Genomic DNA, 20,755 nt, shown 5'->3' on the forward strand with positions numbered 1-20,755 from the left:
ACCTGAGTTCTTTGCACTAGGTCCCATCTGGTCAAGGTTCAGTCACCTCCCAGCACCCGCAGGCTGACAACCAAGCATTTAATGTACAGTGTACAGGCCATCAGCAGACGTTTAAAATCCTCACCATAATAATAACAGGAGCACCCAAAAAAAAAAAAAATGCTCGCCTTATCAGATCTTCCAACTTACCATGAGGTAAGGAGAAAGAGATTGGGGACAAGATATTACCCTTTAGAGTGACGCCTCCAATGACACAGTCCACCCGTGAAGTTAGCATCATTATGAGCTAGTCAGCTCTCAATACTGCCACCAGCTGGGAACCACATGTTCAGCGTGTGAACTTTCAGCACCCCCTGGCCAAGATTTCACATCTCTAGCAGCGAGCTGTCCAGACGCCTGTCTAAACCTCACCATTAACTAGCACTCTGAATCCTCTCCCTGTCCCTGTAACTGAAGGGAATATTGTGGGTAGATGTTGTTATGTTATCTCTATGGTTTTAATTATTTTTTCACCCTACTGTCTCATCTCCATCAAGATTTCTTTTTTTTTTTTCTTTTTTTTAATTTTCTTTCACCTTCATAACAAACTGTTTGTTTTCACATCTTTGCTTCCTCATAGAGTGGGATAGTCTCACCACATGCAGGCTTCCTCTTACCGGACTCTTCAACAGAACCGCTTTACCCTCCTCAGAGTTCTCCTCAGAGCCACCCATGTCCACAGCATTGGCACTACCATCCTGTGGCCAGTTTCAGACCTCATCCTACTTGTTGGTGTCAACAGAAAAACAAAGACCAAAGAAGGATGTTATAATGAGCTAGTGAACTTAATTCTTCAAAAGAAGAACTTGGCTCCCTGGACTTGATTCCTTGAAATCCTGCCTCACGCCCCCGTGGGCGCACTCTTACTTGTCTTTCAAGATTAAGCAGCATTTCACACACACACACACACACACACACACACACACACGTCTGTTTTAAAAGAAGTGCACAATAAATGTAGGCCTAAATATGGCTTTAAAATAATTGCATCAAAAGCGCATTCCTGGACTGAAGTATTGAAGAAGTGGTCAAATGAGAGAGGTTGTTGAGTTACTACATGAATCCTGTCACTTGTTCTGGGAGACGTTCTCTAGAGGAAAATCCTAGAAATTCCCTTCCGATGACGTGGGAGGGAGCAATGAGTCTCCTTCTACCAGGAAGCAACCTCCTCCTATCCCAAGGGTGTTTTTTTCCAGAAGCTCGATCGACTGGTTCGGTGCTCGCTCCAGCGAGGCAGTTCGGCTAGTTCTGTCTGGCGGCCATCCCGGAAGTGGATGAAGGCGGTTGTGGTCAGTGTAGGCTCCCTCCTGGGCCGCGGTAGGTACGGGTGCCACAGACGACATGGCTGACACGGACCCGCGCTATCCCTGCTCCTCCATCGAGGATGACTTCAACTATGGCAGCTGCGTGGCGTCGGCCAGCGTGCACATCCGCATGGGTATGTGGCGGGTGGCCAGGGGGACCCGGGTGAAAATAAGAGAGCGGAGCGCAGCGCAGTTGTCTTCTCGCGGTGTGAGCTGATGGGGCTGTCGTCTGGGCCAGCGGTTTTCCACCTGTGGGTCGAGACCCTTTTGGGAGCGTCAGTCGATCTTTTCACGGGGGTCGCCTGAGATCATCTGCATATCGTATATTTACAATACGATTCACAACAGTAGCGAGATTACAGTTATGGAGTCACTTTATGGTTGGGATCATCACATGAGGAACTGTATTAAAGGCTCGCAGCATCAGGAAGGTTGAGAAGCACTGGCCTATACTTGTCTCCTGTGCTGAGAGCTGCTGGTAACCGAGCAGAACTTGCGGTCTCTGCCATGACTTTCTCTGCATAGGACCCAGAACTCCAACATACATTTGAGTGATGGTTTAGAAATTTACCAGATCAGCGCATAAAGTCATGGCAGCGCAAAGTTATTATTCTGTTTCCCCTTGTAAAGTTCTTGTTTTGAGTACGAGCTGTTCGGTGTTGTGTAAGGAAACGGAATTCACTGCCCACTGCAGATCAGCTGTTTACAAACATTGACCCAGATTCAGCCTGCCTGGGCAGCTGAAACTGGTTCTGGGAAAAAGAAAATTTGAAGGTGGTTCTGACGCATCAAGAATCTTGGCGCCTACTTGGCATGGTATTACTATAATGAAATTTGAAATTGTTTACACTATAATGAAATTTGAAGTTGTTTTGACAAGTAAGCACAGCGTTTAAAATATATTAATTATAACAAAGTACACAAGGCAGAAAACTTGCCACCCTAGCCACTTTGGAGGTACAGTGCAGCAGTGTTTTGTCACACCGTTGTATTTCCTATGCAGAACTTTCTCATTTTCAAAGCAAAAGTGAAACTGTATCCACTAAGTACCTCCCCATCGCTTACTTCCTCTGCCCTTGGCAACCGCCACTCTCCTTTCAGTCTTTATGAAACGCCTCAGTAAAAAGAAATCATACAGTTTCATCTTTGTGACTGGCATGGGTCTTCAAAGTGCATCCGTGTAATAGCATTTGTCTGTCTGTCTGTCATTCTAAATTTCTCTCCTGCTAATCCAGAATGCTTTGTGGTCGAGATCATATATGTTGGGTTGGTTTTGTTGTTTTCCACCCTTCTGATTTGCACTAATCACTTGGTACTTCAGGGTGTATTTAAGATTACCCACCCCCTGTCTTCCATGGCCTGACAGCTCATTTGCTTTTGCGAGTGAAGAATCTTCCACTTTCTGTATGCGCCATCTTACATTCTTTTTTCAGCAGGAAGAAGAATGACTCCCACTTGTTAATGTTGTTTTTATAAAGCTGTTTCTCGGCTTCTCTCCTAACCGGGCTATCACAGCAATGATGAGCACCACCACCACCCCAACCTCCGCAGCAGCCATCAACTGCTCCTAGCTCCTGAGTTTTCAGAACCTTAAGTCAAGGTTCTTTCTACAACACCATACTGTTTTCTAACAACACTTTAAAGAGTAACATTTCCCATGGTGACACTCGGTGCGTTGTGCTTTTGTTGTACTCGTAACTTGGCTGTCAGAACAATTACTGCTCTTGATAGAAATCTTTGAAATAGCTTTCCATGCTGCCCAGGGACGGGTCCATACGGCGTTGTTCTTGACTCCCGTCGTAACTTAAAGGGAAGCTTACACAATGTCCGGAGCCCTTGATGTCCTGCAGATGAAGGAGGAGGATGTCCTCAAATTCCTTGCCGCGGGAACCCACTTAGGCGGCACCAACCTTGACTTTCAGATAGAGCTATACATCCACAGAAGGAAAAGTGATAGCGTCTACACCATAAGTCTGAAGAGGACCTGGGAGAGGCTGTTGCTTGCAGCTCGGGCTATGGTTGCCATTGAGAACCCCACAGAAGTCAGCATCATCACCTCCAGGAACACTGGCCAGCTGTGCTGAAGTTCACTGCTGACACTGGAGCCATTCCCGTTGCTGGCCGTTTCATATCTAGGACCTACACCAACCAGATCCAAGCAGCCTTCAGGGAGCCACGGCTTCTAGTGGTGACCCACCCCAGGGCTGACCACCAGCCCCTCACCCAGGGCTCTTAACATCAACCTGCCCACCATCGCTCTGTTCAACACGAATTTTCCTCTACGCTATGTGGACATTGCCATCCCTCAGTGGGTCTGATGTGGTAAATGCTGGCCCGGGAAGTACTCCGCATGCATGGCACTATCTCCCGTGAGCACCGATAGGAGGTTATTGCTGATCTTTACTTCTACGGAGACCCAGAGGAGATTGAGAAGGAGGAGCAGGATGCTCTGAGAAGGCCGTGACTAAGGAGGAATTCCAGGGCGAATGGACTGCACCAGCTCCTGAGTTCACCGCTGCGCAGCCAGAGGTGGCAGACCAGTCTGAAGGTGTGCAGGTGCCCTTCGTGCCCATCCAGCAGTTCCCTACTGAGGACTGGAGCGCCCAGCCAGCCACTGAGGACTGATGAGCAGCTCCTACGACATAATTGCTACAATATAACAGGATGCTTTAAGGGTCAGATAATTATTTGAACATTTAAAGTTCTCTAAGTTGGGCTAGAAGCACTGAGTCTGGTATTTTGGCATGGGATTCAAAACTAGGTTTCACAGTCCCTAGAAGAACCATTCCATCTTTCTGTATAAGTATATTGTTTTGTTTTTTTAAAAAATCATTGTATACTTGATTTATTTCTGTATAGTGCACATGGATATAATGGTACTGATTGTAATCTGAAGTATTCAGTAAACTCGTTTGTCTGACTAGCTAAGTGTGCAGGAACATTTTAGTGAGGAGCCTGGAAACTGGGCTGATAACTAAGCTGACCACACCTGTGTTTATTACACCTAATAAACTCAGCTGTTCCTTTAGGAATTAAAAGACAAGACAAAGCGCATCCCTTGAAAAATAAGCAAAGTAGGGCCAGGCATGGTAGCACACACTTTTAATCCCAGCACTTGGGAGGCAGAGGCAGGCAGATCACTGTGAGTTCGAGGCCAGCCTGGTCTACAAAGCGAGTCCAGGACAGCATAGACTACACATAGAAACCCTGTCTCAAAACACCAAACCAAACCAAAACAAAACAAAAAAGTAATATGATAAATATTGATTTACATCCAGAATTTTAGACTCACCAAGAAATATGTTTTCTTCAAGGTTGCCAAATACAAATAGCCAAAACACTATGAATGTAACATTAATAATTCCTGATTGTTTCATGATTCTTCTTGCTGTATGTAGCTTATATATGTGTAATAATATAAATGTATATGTAACAAAATAAAAATATTTAAAAAATAAAGTAGCTATTTATAGTGGATACTTTTTTTTCTGAAAGATACTTTTGGAATTCTGTACTTTGGAATCCACTCATTAGTGGAAAGCAATGAGCCCTAAAGTCATAATAGGAAAGTTACGTGAGAATCAATTTCTGAGTGTAGCGTTCACCTTGTGTACTTTCATAGTAGGGAGTAGTCTATATAACCAGTCTACTGTCATATTGTGCGTGCTTTATTATATTAGTGTGTTAAATTAGTCTGTATTATCAGTATGCTATGTGTAATCTGGAAAAATTAAGAGACTGTATTTTGTACACTCATGAGCACAACCTCACAGTTCACAGGTCAGGTTATAATTGTAGCTCTTCACCTACTGTAGCTTACTGTAGTACAGCTTTACCACAGTCCTATAGACTGTGGCAGTCTTCCATAGTCTGTATTACCGTGACTTACTTGACCATCATCTCCTGAGGGTTACCTTTATTCCTTCAAATAGAGATAAGAGTTAAAGGGATTTTAAATTTGATTGATGTCATCCCCTGTGGCTCTTCAGCAACAGATACAGGAAGGTCCCCTTTGCCCCCTTCCCAGTCCTTTTACAAAGCTTTTTGAACTGGCAATCTGGTAGATCAGGGTGTGGCTAGGTAATAAATGTTTCTAGCTTTATGAGATATGTCGTCTCCATCCAATCAATTGGAGAGGCTAAATAAAGGGGTGAGTGACACTGAGCCCCAAGAAAGCCTTACTCACAAGGCCAGATGATGGGCTGGACTTGGCTAGAGGACCATAGTCTCTTAGGTCTCCAGGTGGGTTAAAAACTGTTATCTTAGGCCAGGTGTGGACTGCATACCTATAATCCCAGCATTCTGGAAGCCGAGGGCAAGAGGACCATGAGTCCAGCCTGCAGTATAATGAGACTTTGTCTAAAAAGGAAATGAGAATATATGATCTTGTTGGCAGCTCCACACTAGATGCCCGTGTAGAGCAATATGCAGATGACTTGTCAGTCCTCAGCCCTTGAGTTGTCATTTGCATGGGAAAGCAGGCAATACAGACCCTAAAGAAACATGCTAAAAAGTAAATAGAGGAGTGAGACAGAGACAGGGTGAAAGAAACCCCAAGTGTGGTCTGAGAACTATGGTCGGGGGCTGGAGAGATGTCTGCGCAGATGAGAGCACTGGCTGCTTTTCCAGAGGCCCCGGGCTCAATCTGCAGCAACCACCTGGTTTCTCACAGCATCTGTAACTCCAGTCCCAGGAGACCCAGTGCCCTTTTCTAGCTTCCGCTCGCACCTCATGTACATGGTGCCAAGACATACACAAAGGCAAAACACCTGTACACATAACAAACAGAAAGTCAGTGCTGACAGCTGTTTTAGTTATGGAGTGGTGAAGCAAAGAACTTTATATTCCTTTAAAGAAGTTTCATCTTGAGAAAGTACTTCCATTAGTGCAGGCTTTAAGATTTTCAAATTTTACAGCTAACTATATTTTATTTCTGCTTTTCCTATCCACAGCAGAACCATTTTGTAACAATTCTCTGATTTTTTTTTTCTGAATGCTTTGTGTACAAATAGACATTTGATAGTTTCTTTTCATTATGACAAACATATTTACTCTGTAAGCCGCTAATTTAATTTTTTTAAGTTATGGCCTTTTAGAGGATTAGCTAGCCCTTTTAATTTTTAATTATTTCTCTTCCTCTAGGTTTTATTACTTCGGTTTTATTATTTAGATAGATGTTAAGGAAAAGGATGCTGGTGAAAATGTAATTTCAGGCGGTGAAACATTGCTCATTGTTTGTGGGCAAGCCTGACTTAGGCCCTTGGATCCCACCTGGTGAGAGGGGCCTGACGCTGGCAGGTTGTCCTCTACATGTGGACCACAGCATGTGTCCCTCTCACCACCAAAGACAAAGCAACCAATCAAAACAATTAAAGCTGTTTTTTTTTTCCTAAGGAGCAAATGCTTTGGAAAGCATTCACACACACTCTTTCTTTCCCTCCTAGCCTTTCTCAGAAAAGTCTACAGCATCCTGTCTCTGCAAGTTCTCCTCACTACACTGACCTCTGCCCTGTTCCTGTATTTCGAGTCTCTGCGCACATTTGTCCATGAAAGGTAAGAGCAGAACCATTTCCAGATATTTCATCTCCTCTATGATAAAAGTTCATCATCCAACTCCCATTAGCCTGATTGGTTTTCGATGAAGGAGAATACTTCACCACATGTTATTTTACCTCATCTTAGTTTATAGTTTCTAGGGTTGAACCGTTATCTTCTTGTATAGAATTAAGAGTTTGTGCCGGGCGTGGTGGCGCACACCTTTAATCCCAGCACTCAGGAGGCAGAGGCAGGCGGATCGCTGTGAGTTCGAGGCCAGCCTGGTCTACAAAGTGAGTCCAGGATGGCCAGGGCTACACAGAGAAACCCTGTCTCGAAAAACCAAAAAAAAAAAAAAAAAGAATTTGTACTGTGGGCTGCCGAGGTGTCGTGGCCTGGGAAGGTGGAAAGAGAAAACTGACTCCCATAAGTTGTCTGCTGCCCTTCCCACTACAGCACACACATAAATAAATAAATAAATAATTTTAAAAAGAAAAATAATTGTTGCTGCATACACCATAATTATTTCATTTTATTGTATGTAATTTTACCATTCATCTTGTGCCCAAAACCTAAGACTACACTTGTAAAATAAAGTTATGTAGAAAATGTGTGGTCACGTTACTCTTGTTTCATTGATAGAATAAACTTACTGTGCAGTTTCTATAGGAGCCACGCACCCGAGCTATCACTTATTAAAGATTTTCCTCTCAGCCTAAGTATTTGAGTGGCTAAAAATAATAATGGTTTCTTCATTTGAAAGAAAACAAAATGAAGAGTGACTATATATAATTATTTACTTTATAGCCATGTGGATATACTGGAAAAGAGCTGCCATGTGTAAAATTTATCTGTAATTTAATTACTGTATTTTGATTAGCAAAATACTGTGCTACTTACAAACATTGCTCCGCAGTGATGGACGTCAGTAAAGGGGAAATGGACAGACAGCCCCTCCCCATCTCGTACTCTCCAACTTTTCCACCTAGGGAACAGGCTTTTTTTTTTTTTTTTTTTTTTTTTTTTTTTTTTTTTAGTGGTATTGTCCAGGCCTTTTTTTTTTTTTTCCCCTTGTACTTTTATGACCATAGAAAACACATAGATTTTTTTAAAAAATGAAATTGTTTACAGTTAACTCTGTTTTTAAGCTTTCAATGCTTTTTAATGTTATATCTTTCAGCCCGGCCTTAATTTTGGTGTTTGCTCTGGGATCTCTGGGTTTGATTTTCGCATTGACTTTGCACAGACATACACACCCTCTGAACCTCTACCTGCTTTTTGCATTCGTGAGTACTTTGATATTGTCTATGCTGTTAGCATTTAACCCGAGCTTCCACGGTGCTTGTTTAATTGTATGTATACACTGATAACAGTGGGAGGATACAATTGAGTTGTGTGCACGTGTGTTTGCCTGTGCACGAGCTTGTGAGGGTCCGAGGTTGGTACTAGGTGTCTTCCTCTTTCATTGTCCACCTTGATTTTTGAGACGGAGTCTCAGCAAAATTGAATGCGCCATTTCAGCCAGACTTGCCAGTGCTAAGACTGCCCTCCGGCACTCAGGTTACATATATGTGCCACCACATGGGGCTCTTTACCTGGGCATCGGGGATCTGAACTCAGGCCCTAATGTGTGCACAGCAAGCGCTTCACCACCCTGCATCTTCTCAGCCTGAACTTTTAACTAGAATATAACAGGGAATTGTTTATGATATAGCCTCTTTTAGAACTTGTAACTACTGCCTGCTTTAGCAGTTCTCCTGTTAGTAGGATTTAGTAGCAAACACGCCAGGCTGGAATCCGATGGCCTGGCTTCTCAACCCTCTGCTTATGTGCCATTCTGCAAGGCAGTCAGTGTTTTTGTACCTAATTTTCCTCACACATAAAATGAAAATGGCAAGCTGTGTCATCTGCGTGACAGTTTCTGCCTCTATTTTTCTGGAATTGGGGGCATATATTGTGGCTTTAACTTGGAGAATAGGAGCTCATGATTAATTCTTTTGTGTTATTCCCATGTCTTCATTCATTTCTCTTAAAGGGCCATTTTGCTCAAATGATTTGTTTTTTTTTTTTTTTAACTTGTTATAAATTTATAGGTTGGAGAATCTAACATTACGTTCTATTTATTTGCTGAGACAGTTGTAAAACTTAAAATCCCACTTGACATCTATAAAACTCCATCTTCACTTGAGTAAGGATGGTAAAGCTCTGTGCACTTTGGCACTATCTTTTCGCGTCTCATAACTCTGGAATCTGGCCTGACAGTTTTCTGCAACATTCCAACACAATGTGTGTTGTCAAATAAGAGTGAAGAGGCCACTGGTGTGAGTTAAAGGCTTCAAGTAAAGTTTGTGAGTTGTGAAAATGAGTTCCTGTTAGAGAGATGCTCACGGCTTTAAAAATTAGTGGAGGGTTTACTCATTTGAATGTCAATCCACGCGAGCATATTAGCCGTCAGCCAAGCTGTCTCAGACAGGCTGTAAGAGCTTGGAAACTCAGCAGCTTCTACGTCCAGTTCTGAAGAACCAGACGAAGGTCCTAGAGGTGATGCTATCAGGTGGCTGAGTGGTAGGCTGTGGCCTCACTACCCCCTTTCCTGGTTCACAGCTGTCCTTGCCCACTGGTTCCCCCACACCTAGATTTGATGGCCTGCCATTGATCCCACATAGTTGGTATTCCTTTGGCTGTGGCTCCCGCTGCCATTGCTGCATTCTCTTCAAAGCCTTAGGTCAGATGCCAGTTTCTGTCTCATGTGTACAACAGGAGAGAAGTGGGAGGCAAACAAACAAAACCTAAGGCCGCGTGCACGCGGGCCAGCAAGGTGACTCAGTCAACAAAGATGTTTACTGTGCAGGTCTGAGGACCTCAGCTCAGCCCCTAGAGCCCATGTAAAGTAGGAGGGAGCCAAGTCCACAAAGCTGTCCTCTGGCCTCCACTGGCACGCCGTGGCTGAATACCGTTCACATTCACGTGCCATGTACACACATAATAATCAGTTTAAAAACAGACAACTCTGGAGTGATGGCTCAGTGGTTAAGGGCACTGGCTACTCTTGTAGAGAACCAAGGTTCAGCTCCCAGCACCCCCACGGTGGCTCACAGCATTCTAAACTCTAGTCCAGGTCGAGGGAATCAGACATCTTCTGGTCTCACATGTACATGGCGCACACACAAACACAACTACATAAAGGATATGTATAGACAAACACATAAGCTAAAAATAAATCTTTTCTTAAAAAGTCATGTCGCTCTTCAAATCTGGTGCAACCTCCTTTCAGAAAGACTGATTTCTTTGTAGCACAGGATAGACCCCTTTTGCCCAGCAGAAAGAGCTCTTACCAGAAGAACATCAGGAGCCAGCTGAAACTTGTCATGTGGCCTGTTCCCCGTGTACTTGGCTAGAGTGCTTCAACCAATAAGGAAGTTCCTAAAACACACTTCCTTTCTGTCATTGCTTGGTGGACTGCTGACACTGTTTTTGTTGTTTTGTCCTTCTGCAAAGGAAGGAAGGAAGGAAGGAAAGAAGGGAGGGAGGGAAGGAATTTAACCAGCTCTGTCAGGGTGTGCGTGTACATGTGTATACTTATTTCTTCAAAAAGTACGATTTCAGGGTGCGCTGTGGCTTCCGTGTGACACTGTGTTCATCTCCTCTGTGTTACTGTTTACAGTGTCCTGTCTCCTTCCGGTGCTTTGTTGCAGTGTGGGGTTTCTTGTCGTGCCACACGTATCAGCAGAGGAGCCCATTTCTATGATCGGTTGCTACTGCTCCCCTGCAACTACCAGCACTGAGACAGTCCCAGTCTCACTGCCTCCGCATCTCTGTGCATTTCCAATACTCTTTCCACTCTGCTTCTGAGGTCCACGGGCTCTAGGTTGGATGGAGGAAAACAACTGTTTCCTTACCAATACCATTATGCAGCTGTTGCTGTTGCCTCTGGCTTTGCCTTTGTGCTGTGGTGCGTCAGATAAAACCTAACTAGAGTAAGCATATAAGACCAAGTAGGCATGTTATAATCAAGGAGAAAGAACAGTTAGAATTAAGGCTTAATATCTCTGAATCTTTTGTTTTGGTAAGGGCTAAGCTACTTGTGGTGTGACTTAAACAATATAAAATAATAGGCAGGAGAGTTATCCAGAGCTCAGCCACCTGCAAGGATTTGCATAGTATAAGATGGTAGCGTGTTGCCCTATCCTACTGAAATAAGGTGAATAAAGTGAGGTGGGGGCCAAGCCATGTGCTCATAAAGCACAGTCCTATGGCTGGGCACCACTCAGCTGTTTGGCTAAGAATACAGTCACAATGTGAGCCCTAGCTGCAAGGGAGGCTACAAATGTATTCTTTCATGGGAACAGCCCAGGGTCCAGGTACCAATTCTGTTGCTGGAGAAAAAAGGAGATTTTTATTGTGAGGCTGTTTTAAGCTGCCTCATCAAAGTACATAACATTTTATACTTATGTTTATTTGTGTGAGGTATTGAGGTTTTTTAATACATACAAATAATTTTGCAGTATCATTTTATTTCTATTATCCAGCATGAGAAAATATAATTTTCCCTTAATTCTACTATGTAACCTTTCTATTACAGAGGAAAATTTGGTTAAAGCTTAAAGAGCCACAGTGAGGATGTAAATACTCACAATACGCTGAGGCCTCATTTTCATTACAGTAAGATTATACTGTTGTGCACTATGTGTGAAACAAAGCTCCTCTGAGGCAAACATGAGACGTTCACATGGGACCATACCGGACAGCTAGAAATGAGAATGTGTGGGGCATAGTGTCCATTTTTCATGAATTAGCTAATTACAGTTCCTTTTCTTAGACACTGTTGGAAGCTCTGACCGTGGCCGTTGTCGGTAAGTCTCTTGATGTGTTACCATCTTACTGTGGATAAAAAACGTTTTGGTGGGGCTGGAGAGATGGCTCAGCGGTTAAGAGCACTGACTGCTCTTCCAGAGGTCCTGAGTTCAATTCCCGGCAACCACATGGTGGCTCACAACCATCTGTAATGTGATCTGAGGCATACTGTATACATAATAAATAAATCTTAAAAAAAAACCTTTTGGTAAAGCGGAACATCAGGGGATGTTATATTAAAAACATGCATAAAGTTAAGATTGCTGATAAGCAGAAGTCAAATATTTATATTTTACATAGTTTAGCTGGGCTGAGAGGAAATGGAAAGGTTTAAGGGAAACAGAAAGAACTAGATACTTTGTCATTTATGATTTCCTGTTGACAAAAATGAGACACCGTAGTTGATGTCCTCTACTTCCCAGGGCTCTTCTGTCACACTAGCTTCCCTCCTTCACTGAGTTGAGACTATGTGTGTGTTTCCTGCACAAGTGTCTGTTATAATCATTTGACGTAGCTTGATAATGTCTTAAATAGAAGATTCAGCGACTTGCAATAAAAATTCAGAGTGTTCTCAGGTGCTTTACTGTGGAAGTCACAAAGGTCCGCAGTAACTGTTTGAGTTCCAGCAAGTGTTTCATTCTTATGAGAGATGCATTACCTCTTCCTGGTTTGTCATTGCTGCTGTTAACTTTTGGGACCAGTTTTGGTGAGTCTGTATTTTTTTTGGTTTTTCACCACTCTTTAGAAGAATCAGAATATAGATAAAGACTAAGGAATAGTAAACTCAGCGGAATGGAAGCTTTTCAGCATAGAGAGGAAGTGCCATTGCCTTATCTGTAGTATCAGCTACTGATCTGTCCCTCCCCAGTGCTATCATACTGTTGACAGAAGGATGAACATCATTAACTAGAACTGGGGTTACAAATACATACATGAAGTAATCTGAGATTCTTTTCTTTCTGGATTGCAATATTCTAGTCTCTATGATCAGAATGACAAAACTACCGACAAGCAAAAGTGACTATTTCTCTGTGACCATGCCATAAGCAGACATTTTAGTGATGTATCAGTAGAAATGACAAGTACAATCAGTCTTGGAAAAAAAAACTTTCAGTTGTGTAAGTGGTTAGGGTTCAAAGCATTCCATCCCCTTGAACGCCTGTCTAACATTCTGTTGGACAGCTTTGGGACAGCCGCTGTCACTAGTCAGGATCAGTCCTCTGTTGCAGAGAGAATCTGGTAAATCCACAATAGTGCTCTCCAAGGTAGTGCAGTCTTAGCTGTAAAGCAGGCAGGATCACTCTCTGTCTCTGTAGCATAGGTGAAGGAGGCATCTCAGACCTTCTTCCTGCTTTTCATGCTCAGTTGCCTTGCATTGGGCTGCTCACCTGATTGTGCTGTCTAGAGGATGGCGAGCATTGCTGCCACTGTTCAGCAATGCAAAGCTAGAAGACCAGGTCGCTGCTGTTCTTAACCTTAGGGACAGCCAGAAAAGACTCTGATAACTGCAAAGGGGGCTGCTCCTGGTTATCTATAGAGTATCTACAGAGTTTACTTAACAATAAGATAATGTGACCCAGTTATTGTGTATAAATAACTATTTTGGAACTTTTACATTTTATTATGAGTGTGTGTGGCTTCACTGTATAATATACTCAAGGCAGGGTGAAGAATTTTAATTGTTTTTATTGGTGACTGGAATAGAAGAAAGTACGAGTGGGTGAGAAACACGAGAGTAGTGAAGTGAACATGATTAAGTATATTATGAACATATATGAAAATGCTTCAGTGAAACCCATTATTATGTATGTATAATTAATATATGCAATTAAAAACAGTAAAAAACTAAAAGACAAGAAATGTTTTTTCTGTTAATCTAGGCGAGGCTGTTCGTATTGGTTGTTTATGCATGTTTTAATCGGTCTTATATTTGCAGTTACTTTCTATGATGTGTATCTGGTTCTGCAAGCTTTTATACTGACTACAGCAGTCTTTCTTGGCTTGACTGCCTACACTCTGCAGTCAAAGAGAGATTTCAGCAAGTTTGGAGCAGGGTAAGTAGTAAGTCTTGGGTACTCTGTGTGTGTGTGTGTGTAAGTATACATATATACACAACATGTTATAAGTAGTTTTGTGAAGAAATGCTGCTGTATTGACATCTGTGTCTTTAACATGGAGGTTCAGAAGTGGTCACTCTGAGGACTAGGACTAGGCCCTACTCTCCTGGTGCATTCACAGAGATGGGGGTGTGGCTGTTAGTCATTTTCTTCTTTTATATAGCGAAAGGAAAGTGAGTGCCTCTGCCTGCCTTCATCTCCCCCAAAGGGTCAGAGAGGCGAGATTGTGTGCATTAGGATTAGTGTAGGGTTTACTGACTCTTCAGCCTTGGTTGTCACATTTCAGCATAAGTATCACCAGGACTGTTGCTCTAATTTAATTTCTGCTGCTCTAATGAAATATTTATGAATTCTTATATTTTAATTCTTTTTCTTCTTCTTCTTCTTCTTCTTCTTCTTCTTCTTCTTCTTCTTCTTCTTCTTCTTCTTCTTCTTCTTCTTCTTCTTCTTTTGTTGTTTGTTTGTTTTTGGTTTTTGGAGACAGAGTTTCTTTGTGTAGGCTTTGTTTCTTAACAATTAAACTTTGTTATACAACCCAACTAGCTTATACAAGAGGGAAAAAAGGTTAAAGGGAAAAAAAAGTGAACCTTCCGGTATCCATTCCACAGGACAGGTCCTTAAGTGTCTCTGGACTGTGTGCTGGTCCAGCCTGTTCCCTGATCCACGTGTGCTCAAGCCCCATCTGAACCTGCTGCCGCTCTCTCTTCTCCTCCTGTCTGTCTGGGTCATGTGCGAAGGGCGGTCTCCTTTTCCCATTGAGGGTCAATTAGAAAAACAATAGTCCAGGTGGAGTCCCCAGGTCTGTTTTTTGGGCACCCCATGAATACCTTCTGACAAGGGGTTCTTTGTGGTTTTTTTGTGTAGCCTTGGCTGTCCTGGACTCGCTTTGTAGACCAGGCTGGGCTCTGCCTCCCAAGTGCTGGGATTAAAGGTGTGCGCCACCATGCCCAGCATATTTTAGTTATTCTTTGTCAAAAATATGGTGTTATTTCTTTAGAAAATGAATGGGCTTAAAAAGTGCTTTGGGGACTGGAGAGATGGTCCACTGCATAAGAACACTTGCTACTCTTGCAGAGGACCTGAGTTGTTCCCAGCACCCACATGATGCCTCACCATCATGTGTAAGTCCAGTTCCAGAGGACCTGATGCTCTGTTCTGACCTGTTCAAGTATCAGGCAGGGACATGGCACACATACATACACAGAGAAAACACTCATACATATAAAATAAAACTTTTAAAAAAAACTTTAAAAAAGTGTTGTAGTAAGGAGCAGTATTGTAAACTGTTCAACTTTTGTTTTTTCCAGGTTGTTTGCAGTTCTGTGGATTTTGTGCTTAGCAGGGTTCTTGAGGGTGAGTGGCTTTAGAACAGTTAACGTGGATACAGTTCTGCCTGTGTCAGCATAAGTCAGCTAAAACTCCTTGAGAGTAATTTATAGAGGACACTTAGCGGTAATTATCTAGAACATTTATATATAATATTATAGGATAATTTCAGTAAAAATCATGGTCTTATGTTAATCATTATTACTGATTGAGAAAAAGATCAATGCAAAAATAAGTGAAATTGCACACAAAAGGCCCTTACTTGTAGTTGCCAACCTCTGAATGGCACATTTTAATTCTGAAAAAGATATGGTTGATGAGAATAAAGGTGCTTACCTCTAAGCTTGATCTCAAGTCCCTGAGACCCACAAAATGGAAGGGGGAACTGACTTCAGCAGGTTGTCCTCTGACCCCCATATTCACTCATGCTTGCTGTGGCGTGCACAGTCCTTGGCTCCAATAAATATGTAAATGTCATAAAAAGTAACATTTTAAACAGTTCATGTTTAGAGTGCTACTATTCAAGTCAAGGAGTTCACTTAACTGAAAGATAACTGCTTACCCAAACATCCATATTCCTGTCAAAGACAAGCCTTCCTTCTTTCTGCTTGGAACATCTGTATTTATACATCAGTGTTGTGTGCCTTTGTCACGTGTGCCACTAGCATTAGATTGTTATTAAAAGTGATCGAAGTAGGTCTACTGTGACTCCTGAATGAATATGAGCATGTTTCTTTAACCCCTTGCTTGTAGGTGTTTTTCTATAGTGAAACAGTGGAGCTGGCCGTGGCTTCTCTAGGCGCCCTTCTTTTCTGTGGATTCATCATCTATGACACACACTCGCTGATGCACAAACTCTCGCCTGAAGAGTACGTGTTAGCTGCCATCAGTCTCTACTTGGATATCATCAATCTGTTCCTGCACCTGCTAAGGGTTCTGGAAGCAGTTAATAAAAAGTAATTGAACAGTATTCAAAGACTGTTTTATTATGTAAAAAGACTTATACTTAGATATTAAAAGCATTTATGATCTTCATCGGCATTCTGATTCTTCTACACTTCAGAATCTTCCTATCCTATGTGTTATCTTATTTCCAAATCCTTGACTTAAAATTTCAGGCAGGAGACAGTAAGTTGTTTTATACTTTTTTTTTTTTTTTTTTTTTTTGGTAAATTGAGGCAGGGTCTCACTTTGTGGTCCAACATGACTTCAAACTCATGATTTTACTCTGTCAGGTTTTCTACATTCTTGGAATACAGGCATGTACTGCCTTCCTGGGTTACTTATTTATTTTTATTCCTAAATTGGTAGTCATTCATCTGCAATTCAAAATAATATAATGAATATGTTTGGTTTTTATTTTTGTAATTGCTTTGAATGCACGCATGGATGTGTACTATGTGCATACCTGGTCCATACACCTCTGTCTGCAGAAGCCAGAAGCGGGCATTGTATCACCTGGAGCTGGGGTTACAGGCAGTTGCACTGTGAAGATTGCACTGGAGTTCTCTAAAAGAGCAGCATCTGCTCTTCATAATCATTGAGCTGTTTCTCTAGCCCACTGTCCACCTCTTAAAAATGCCATGTTTAGAAATGGAAAAAATCACTGGTATAAAATGTTTGATAAGCGAATGGTGTTTATACTTAACGGCATTTTACATAGTGAGTCCTTTTTACTTATTTATTTTACTGTTGCAGTGATATTCACATCACTGTGTGTGTTTTTCTATACCAAGTAGTGAGAGCTGCTTGCCAGGCAGGAAATATACCAACAAAAGAATCAGTAAGTATAGGAACATGGACGACTTTATGTGTATACACACACACACACACATATACACATACACACACACACACACACACACACACATATCACATACAGGTGAACATGCACGCTCAACAAATAACCAAGAAGATAGAATTAGTAGGATTTATCCTAGTAATTAACAAGAGGATGTGGAGGGGTAGTCAGCCCATGATGCAGAAGTCTGGGGAAGGAAGGAAACAGGAGCACGGGAGAGCTTCTGATTACCGCACCGAGCCATGCTATGTGCCCTCAGGTTTCCACAGAACTCAGACCTGGTTTTAGTCCATTGGATCGAGTGTCTGTGGGCTGGAGTCAGCAGGCCCTGGCCTTCCATCTCTGTGTGTCTCAACCATCTAGGACACTGGACATCACCATCTGAATTGCAGAATTCTTTCTGTTCCCTGGGACTCCAGAATCTCATGGAAAGGCTCGGCGGTGGGAGCCACACTCACTGCCAACTGCTGTGTGGCAGGCTTTTTACGTAAGAAATCAGTTGTTTCCCATCAAGGACTCAGCATTACGAACTGTGCGTGTAGCTCATGACCTTTTCCAGCTGTTGGGGTTCTGTATGTGTAAGTGCATGCCTGTATAAAAGTGTGTGTGCATGTAGGTGTCATTCATCAGGTGTTATCACCTCTTTTTAGCCAAGGTCTCTGGCTGGAATTTGTCTAATAGGCTGGCTGTGGAATCCAAGGGGTCCCAAGGCCTATCTGCCTAGTGCTGGGCTTTTGTTGGTGGTGGTGTTGTTTAAATGTGGTTCTAGGGAATCAAACTCAGATCCTCTTGGTGTGGGAAGGAGTAAGCTTTGTCACAAGTGGGAGCAGTCTTGGTGGGCTTTACCCTTGGGCTCCCCATGAATAGCTTGTGACAGACTGAGTGGAGCCATCCTGGGTTTGGAATTCTGGAAGCAGACCTGGGAACCCCACCTGGTCTATTGTCTTTCTAATGGACCCTCACCGGGAGAAGGAGCTGGTCCTCCCCACGTGACTGAGGGAGTTGGGGAAGAGAGAAAAACAAAGTCGGCTGCAGGGAGAGCGTGCAGGAGCAGCGGACAAGCTGGATCAGCACGCCGGCCAGAGAGACACCTAAGGATCCGTCCCGTGGAACGGCTACCGGAAGGTTCACTCTTTCGTCCCTTTAACCTTTTTCCTTCTTTTATAAGCTAGTTGGGTTGCATAATAAAGTTTAATTGCTAAGAAACAGAGTCAACATCTGGCGCCCAACGTGGGGCCCGATGGGTTCCACAGTCCCTAAGGGTACGGAGGAAGAGTCAGTATTCGAAGGTATAGAAATGCTGTTTCAGGGTATCAGCAAAGTTGCAACTGCTGTTGCAAAACTTTTTCCTGCATTATACTTAGAGGGAATTCTCTGTTTTTTCATTGTCCTTTTATTACAATATTTCATGTTTAGAAGGATTAAAAGAAAGGCTAATGACATAGAAAAGCCGGAAGGGCAGTAAGTTCTATCCTTTTGGAAAAGATTGCAGATTTGACTGGACAGATGGAAAGGCTGAGGAAAGAAAATGAAGGGGGGAAAGCAGAAAGAATTTTTGGTAATTGGTAGTGATGAAGACAGGAAATAGAGAGACCGGAAAGCCAGAAAAAACCAGAAGAGTCAATAAGCTCTATCCTTTTGGAAAGAATTACTGACTTGACTGAACAAATGGGCAAAATGCAGAAAAAACTGGAAGGGCTGGAAAGCAGAAGGCACCGGTGGTTAAAAAGGATGGAGAAGGTCAGAAACCAGAGGCAAAGGAAGCTAGACCGACCAAAAGGTCTTTGGAAGTAAATGTCCCAGTGGAGGATACCTCCACAGTCGCCCAGACACCTTCAGCTTTTCCAGTCACTGTAAGACATGTACCTGAGCAAAATGGTGCTGAGGGTTATGAAATGGCCTGGCGTCCTGTAGACATGATGGATTTAAAACATTTTAAGGAATCCGTCGTAAATATGGTATGCACTCTACATTTGTTAAACAAATGTTAAATAGCTGGGCCACACAAAATAGACTTGTTCCCCAAGATTGGAAAAATTTAGTTTCAGCGGTATTGGAAGCAGCACAACAGTTACAGTGGTTATCATGGTGGCGAACAGAGGCTATAAAATAGAACAGGAAAATACGACACAGGGAATAAATATTAATAGAGATCAATTGCTTGGTGAAGGACAATACTAATATTAGAGAACAAATTCAAGCTGAAGATAGGGTGATTGAACAATGTCGTAAGGCAGCCTTGAGAGCTTGGGAGCTGGTAGAGGAACCTGGGAAAACAACTATTCCCTTTACTAAAGTGTTCCAAGGACCCTTGAGCCCTTTACAGAATTCTTGCAGAGGTTAGGATCTGCAATGGATAAGGTGATGCCAGATTCTGACAACAAACAGGCATTAAAACTTATCATGGCTTATGAGAATGCAAATGCTGACTGTAAGAGGGTGCTTAGACCATTAAAGGAAAGAGGCGCTCCACTAGATGACTGGGTAAAGGAGACAGTTAATATCAACTCTCAGGAGTATCAAAATAATATTGTGGGACAAGCTTTAGCCAGAGAGCCCAGATATCCTAATACTCGGTGCTTCAATTGTGGTAAAATTGGTCATGTGCAAAGAAACTGTAGAGATAGAAGGCGCAATAACCCAGGAGAAAACGTAACTCGTAGGAGAGAAAGGAGGTTCTGGTTATGATGGTAATGAGGTGCCAAGATTCCCAGGGTACTGTAGTCGCTGTGGGAAAGGGAAATTGGTCTCGGGATTGTCAGTCTAAGAGAGATGTGCAAGGCAATATCTTGCCGACGGGAAACGGCAGGAGGGGGCCATCGGCTCGGGCCCCCATAAACAATGCCAGCCGAATTCCTTTGGCCAGTCAGGAAGTGACAAACCCACAGGAAAACGGGAACTGAGTGTTAGTGATCTAATGCATGCTACTGAAGGCAGTGCAGCCTTGGATCTGGCTTCAAATATGTCTCTTACCCTATCTCCCCAGGTTGAATGTTACAAATTAAATACTGGTGTTTTCGGACCTTTGCCTTCAGGCACAGTAGGAATGGTTCTGGGAAGAAGTGGGCTGACTTCTCATGGTTTTATTGTGCATCCCGGTATTATAGACGGAGATTCTAAAGAGGAAATAAAAATCATGGCATGTGTGAAAAAGGAGATGAAAATCAATGCCGGGGATAGAATTGCTCAACTCCTACTGTTTCCTTACATTAAGGGCAAAGCCGCTCCAGTGGAAAGGACTGGTGCATTCGGAAGCACAGGGACCCGGGTGTTCTGGCAAACAATAATTAATGATCAGAGACCTAAGTTAATTGTACAATTGAATGGTGTTAAAATAGAAGGCTTGGTGGACAGCGGAGCCGATGTCTCCATCATTTGCCAGAAGTCTTGGAACCAAAATTGGCCACTTAAGAAGGTTTGTACAGAAATTGTAGGAATTGGTAGCTATCTCAAATAAAACAAAGTGTACAGTGGCTTGAGTGTGTGGACCAGATGGGCAGATAGGGAGGCTGAAACCCTATGTGGCTGACATTCCCATAAATCTATGGGGAAGAGACCTTTTACAGCATGGGGTACCCGATTACTATTCCTGCAAATACCTTGATAAACAAGGTTGAAACTATGGGTGAACTGGCACACGCTTCTGGAGAGAGTTCATGTAAGTGATCAGGGGCGACTACAAGCTATGCCCATTGTCCAACCTCAGACTCTCTCAGGTTTTAGAGTGTCAAAATTTTAAGAGGGCCACTGCTGAGATACCAACCGCCTTGCCCCTAAAA

The 20,755-nt window shown here is 42.8% G+C and overlaps 1 protein-coding gene across 1 annotated transcript; it reads left to right on the top strand.

The window, feature by feature from the left end:
• The first annotated feature begins 1,254 nt into the window (after positions 1–1,254).
• Positions 1,255–16,182, top strand: Tmbim4 (transmembrane BAX inhibitor motif containing 4). The gene is made up of 7 exons (XM_051170392.1): positions 1,255–1,477; positions 6,788–6,896; positions 8,059–8,164; positions 11,698–11,731; positions 13,669–13,786; positions 15,157–15,202; positions 15,929–16,182. The coding sequence occupies exons 1-7, from the start codon at positions 1,381–1,383 to the stop codon at positions 16,133–16,135; spliced, it is 717 nt and encodes a 238-aa protein (XP_051026349.1). The 5' UTR covers positions 1,255–1,380; the 3' UTR covers positions 16,136–16,182.
• The last annotated feature ends 4,573 nt before the right edge of the window (positions 16,183–20,755 follow it).

Source organism: Acomys russatus, chromosome 28 (genome assembly GCF_903995435.1).
Source record: "Acomys russatus chromosome 28, mAcoRus1.1, whole genome shotgun sequence".
Lineage (NCBI taxonomy): Eukaryota > Metazoa > Chordata > Mammalia > Rodentia > Muridae > Acomys > Acomys russatus.

What these genes read in the sequence shown, in the direction of transcription:
- Tmbim4 (XM_051170392.1), top strand. Translation starts at nt 1,381, where the DNA reads ATGGCTGACACGGACCCGCGCTATCCCTGCTCCTCCATCGAGGATGAC. An exon ending in TCTACCTGCTTTTTGCATTC is followed by an intron (nt 8,165 to 11,697) that starts GTGAGTACTTTG and finishes TCCTTTTCTTAG; the next exon opens with ACACTGTTGGAAGCTCTGAC. An exon ending in TTCAGCAAGTTTGGAGCAGG is followed by an intron (nt 13,787 to 15,156) that starts GTAAGTAGTAAG and finishes TGTTTTTTCCAG; the next exon opens with GTTGTTTGCAGTTCTGTGGA.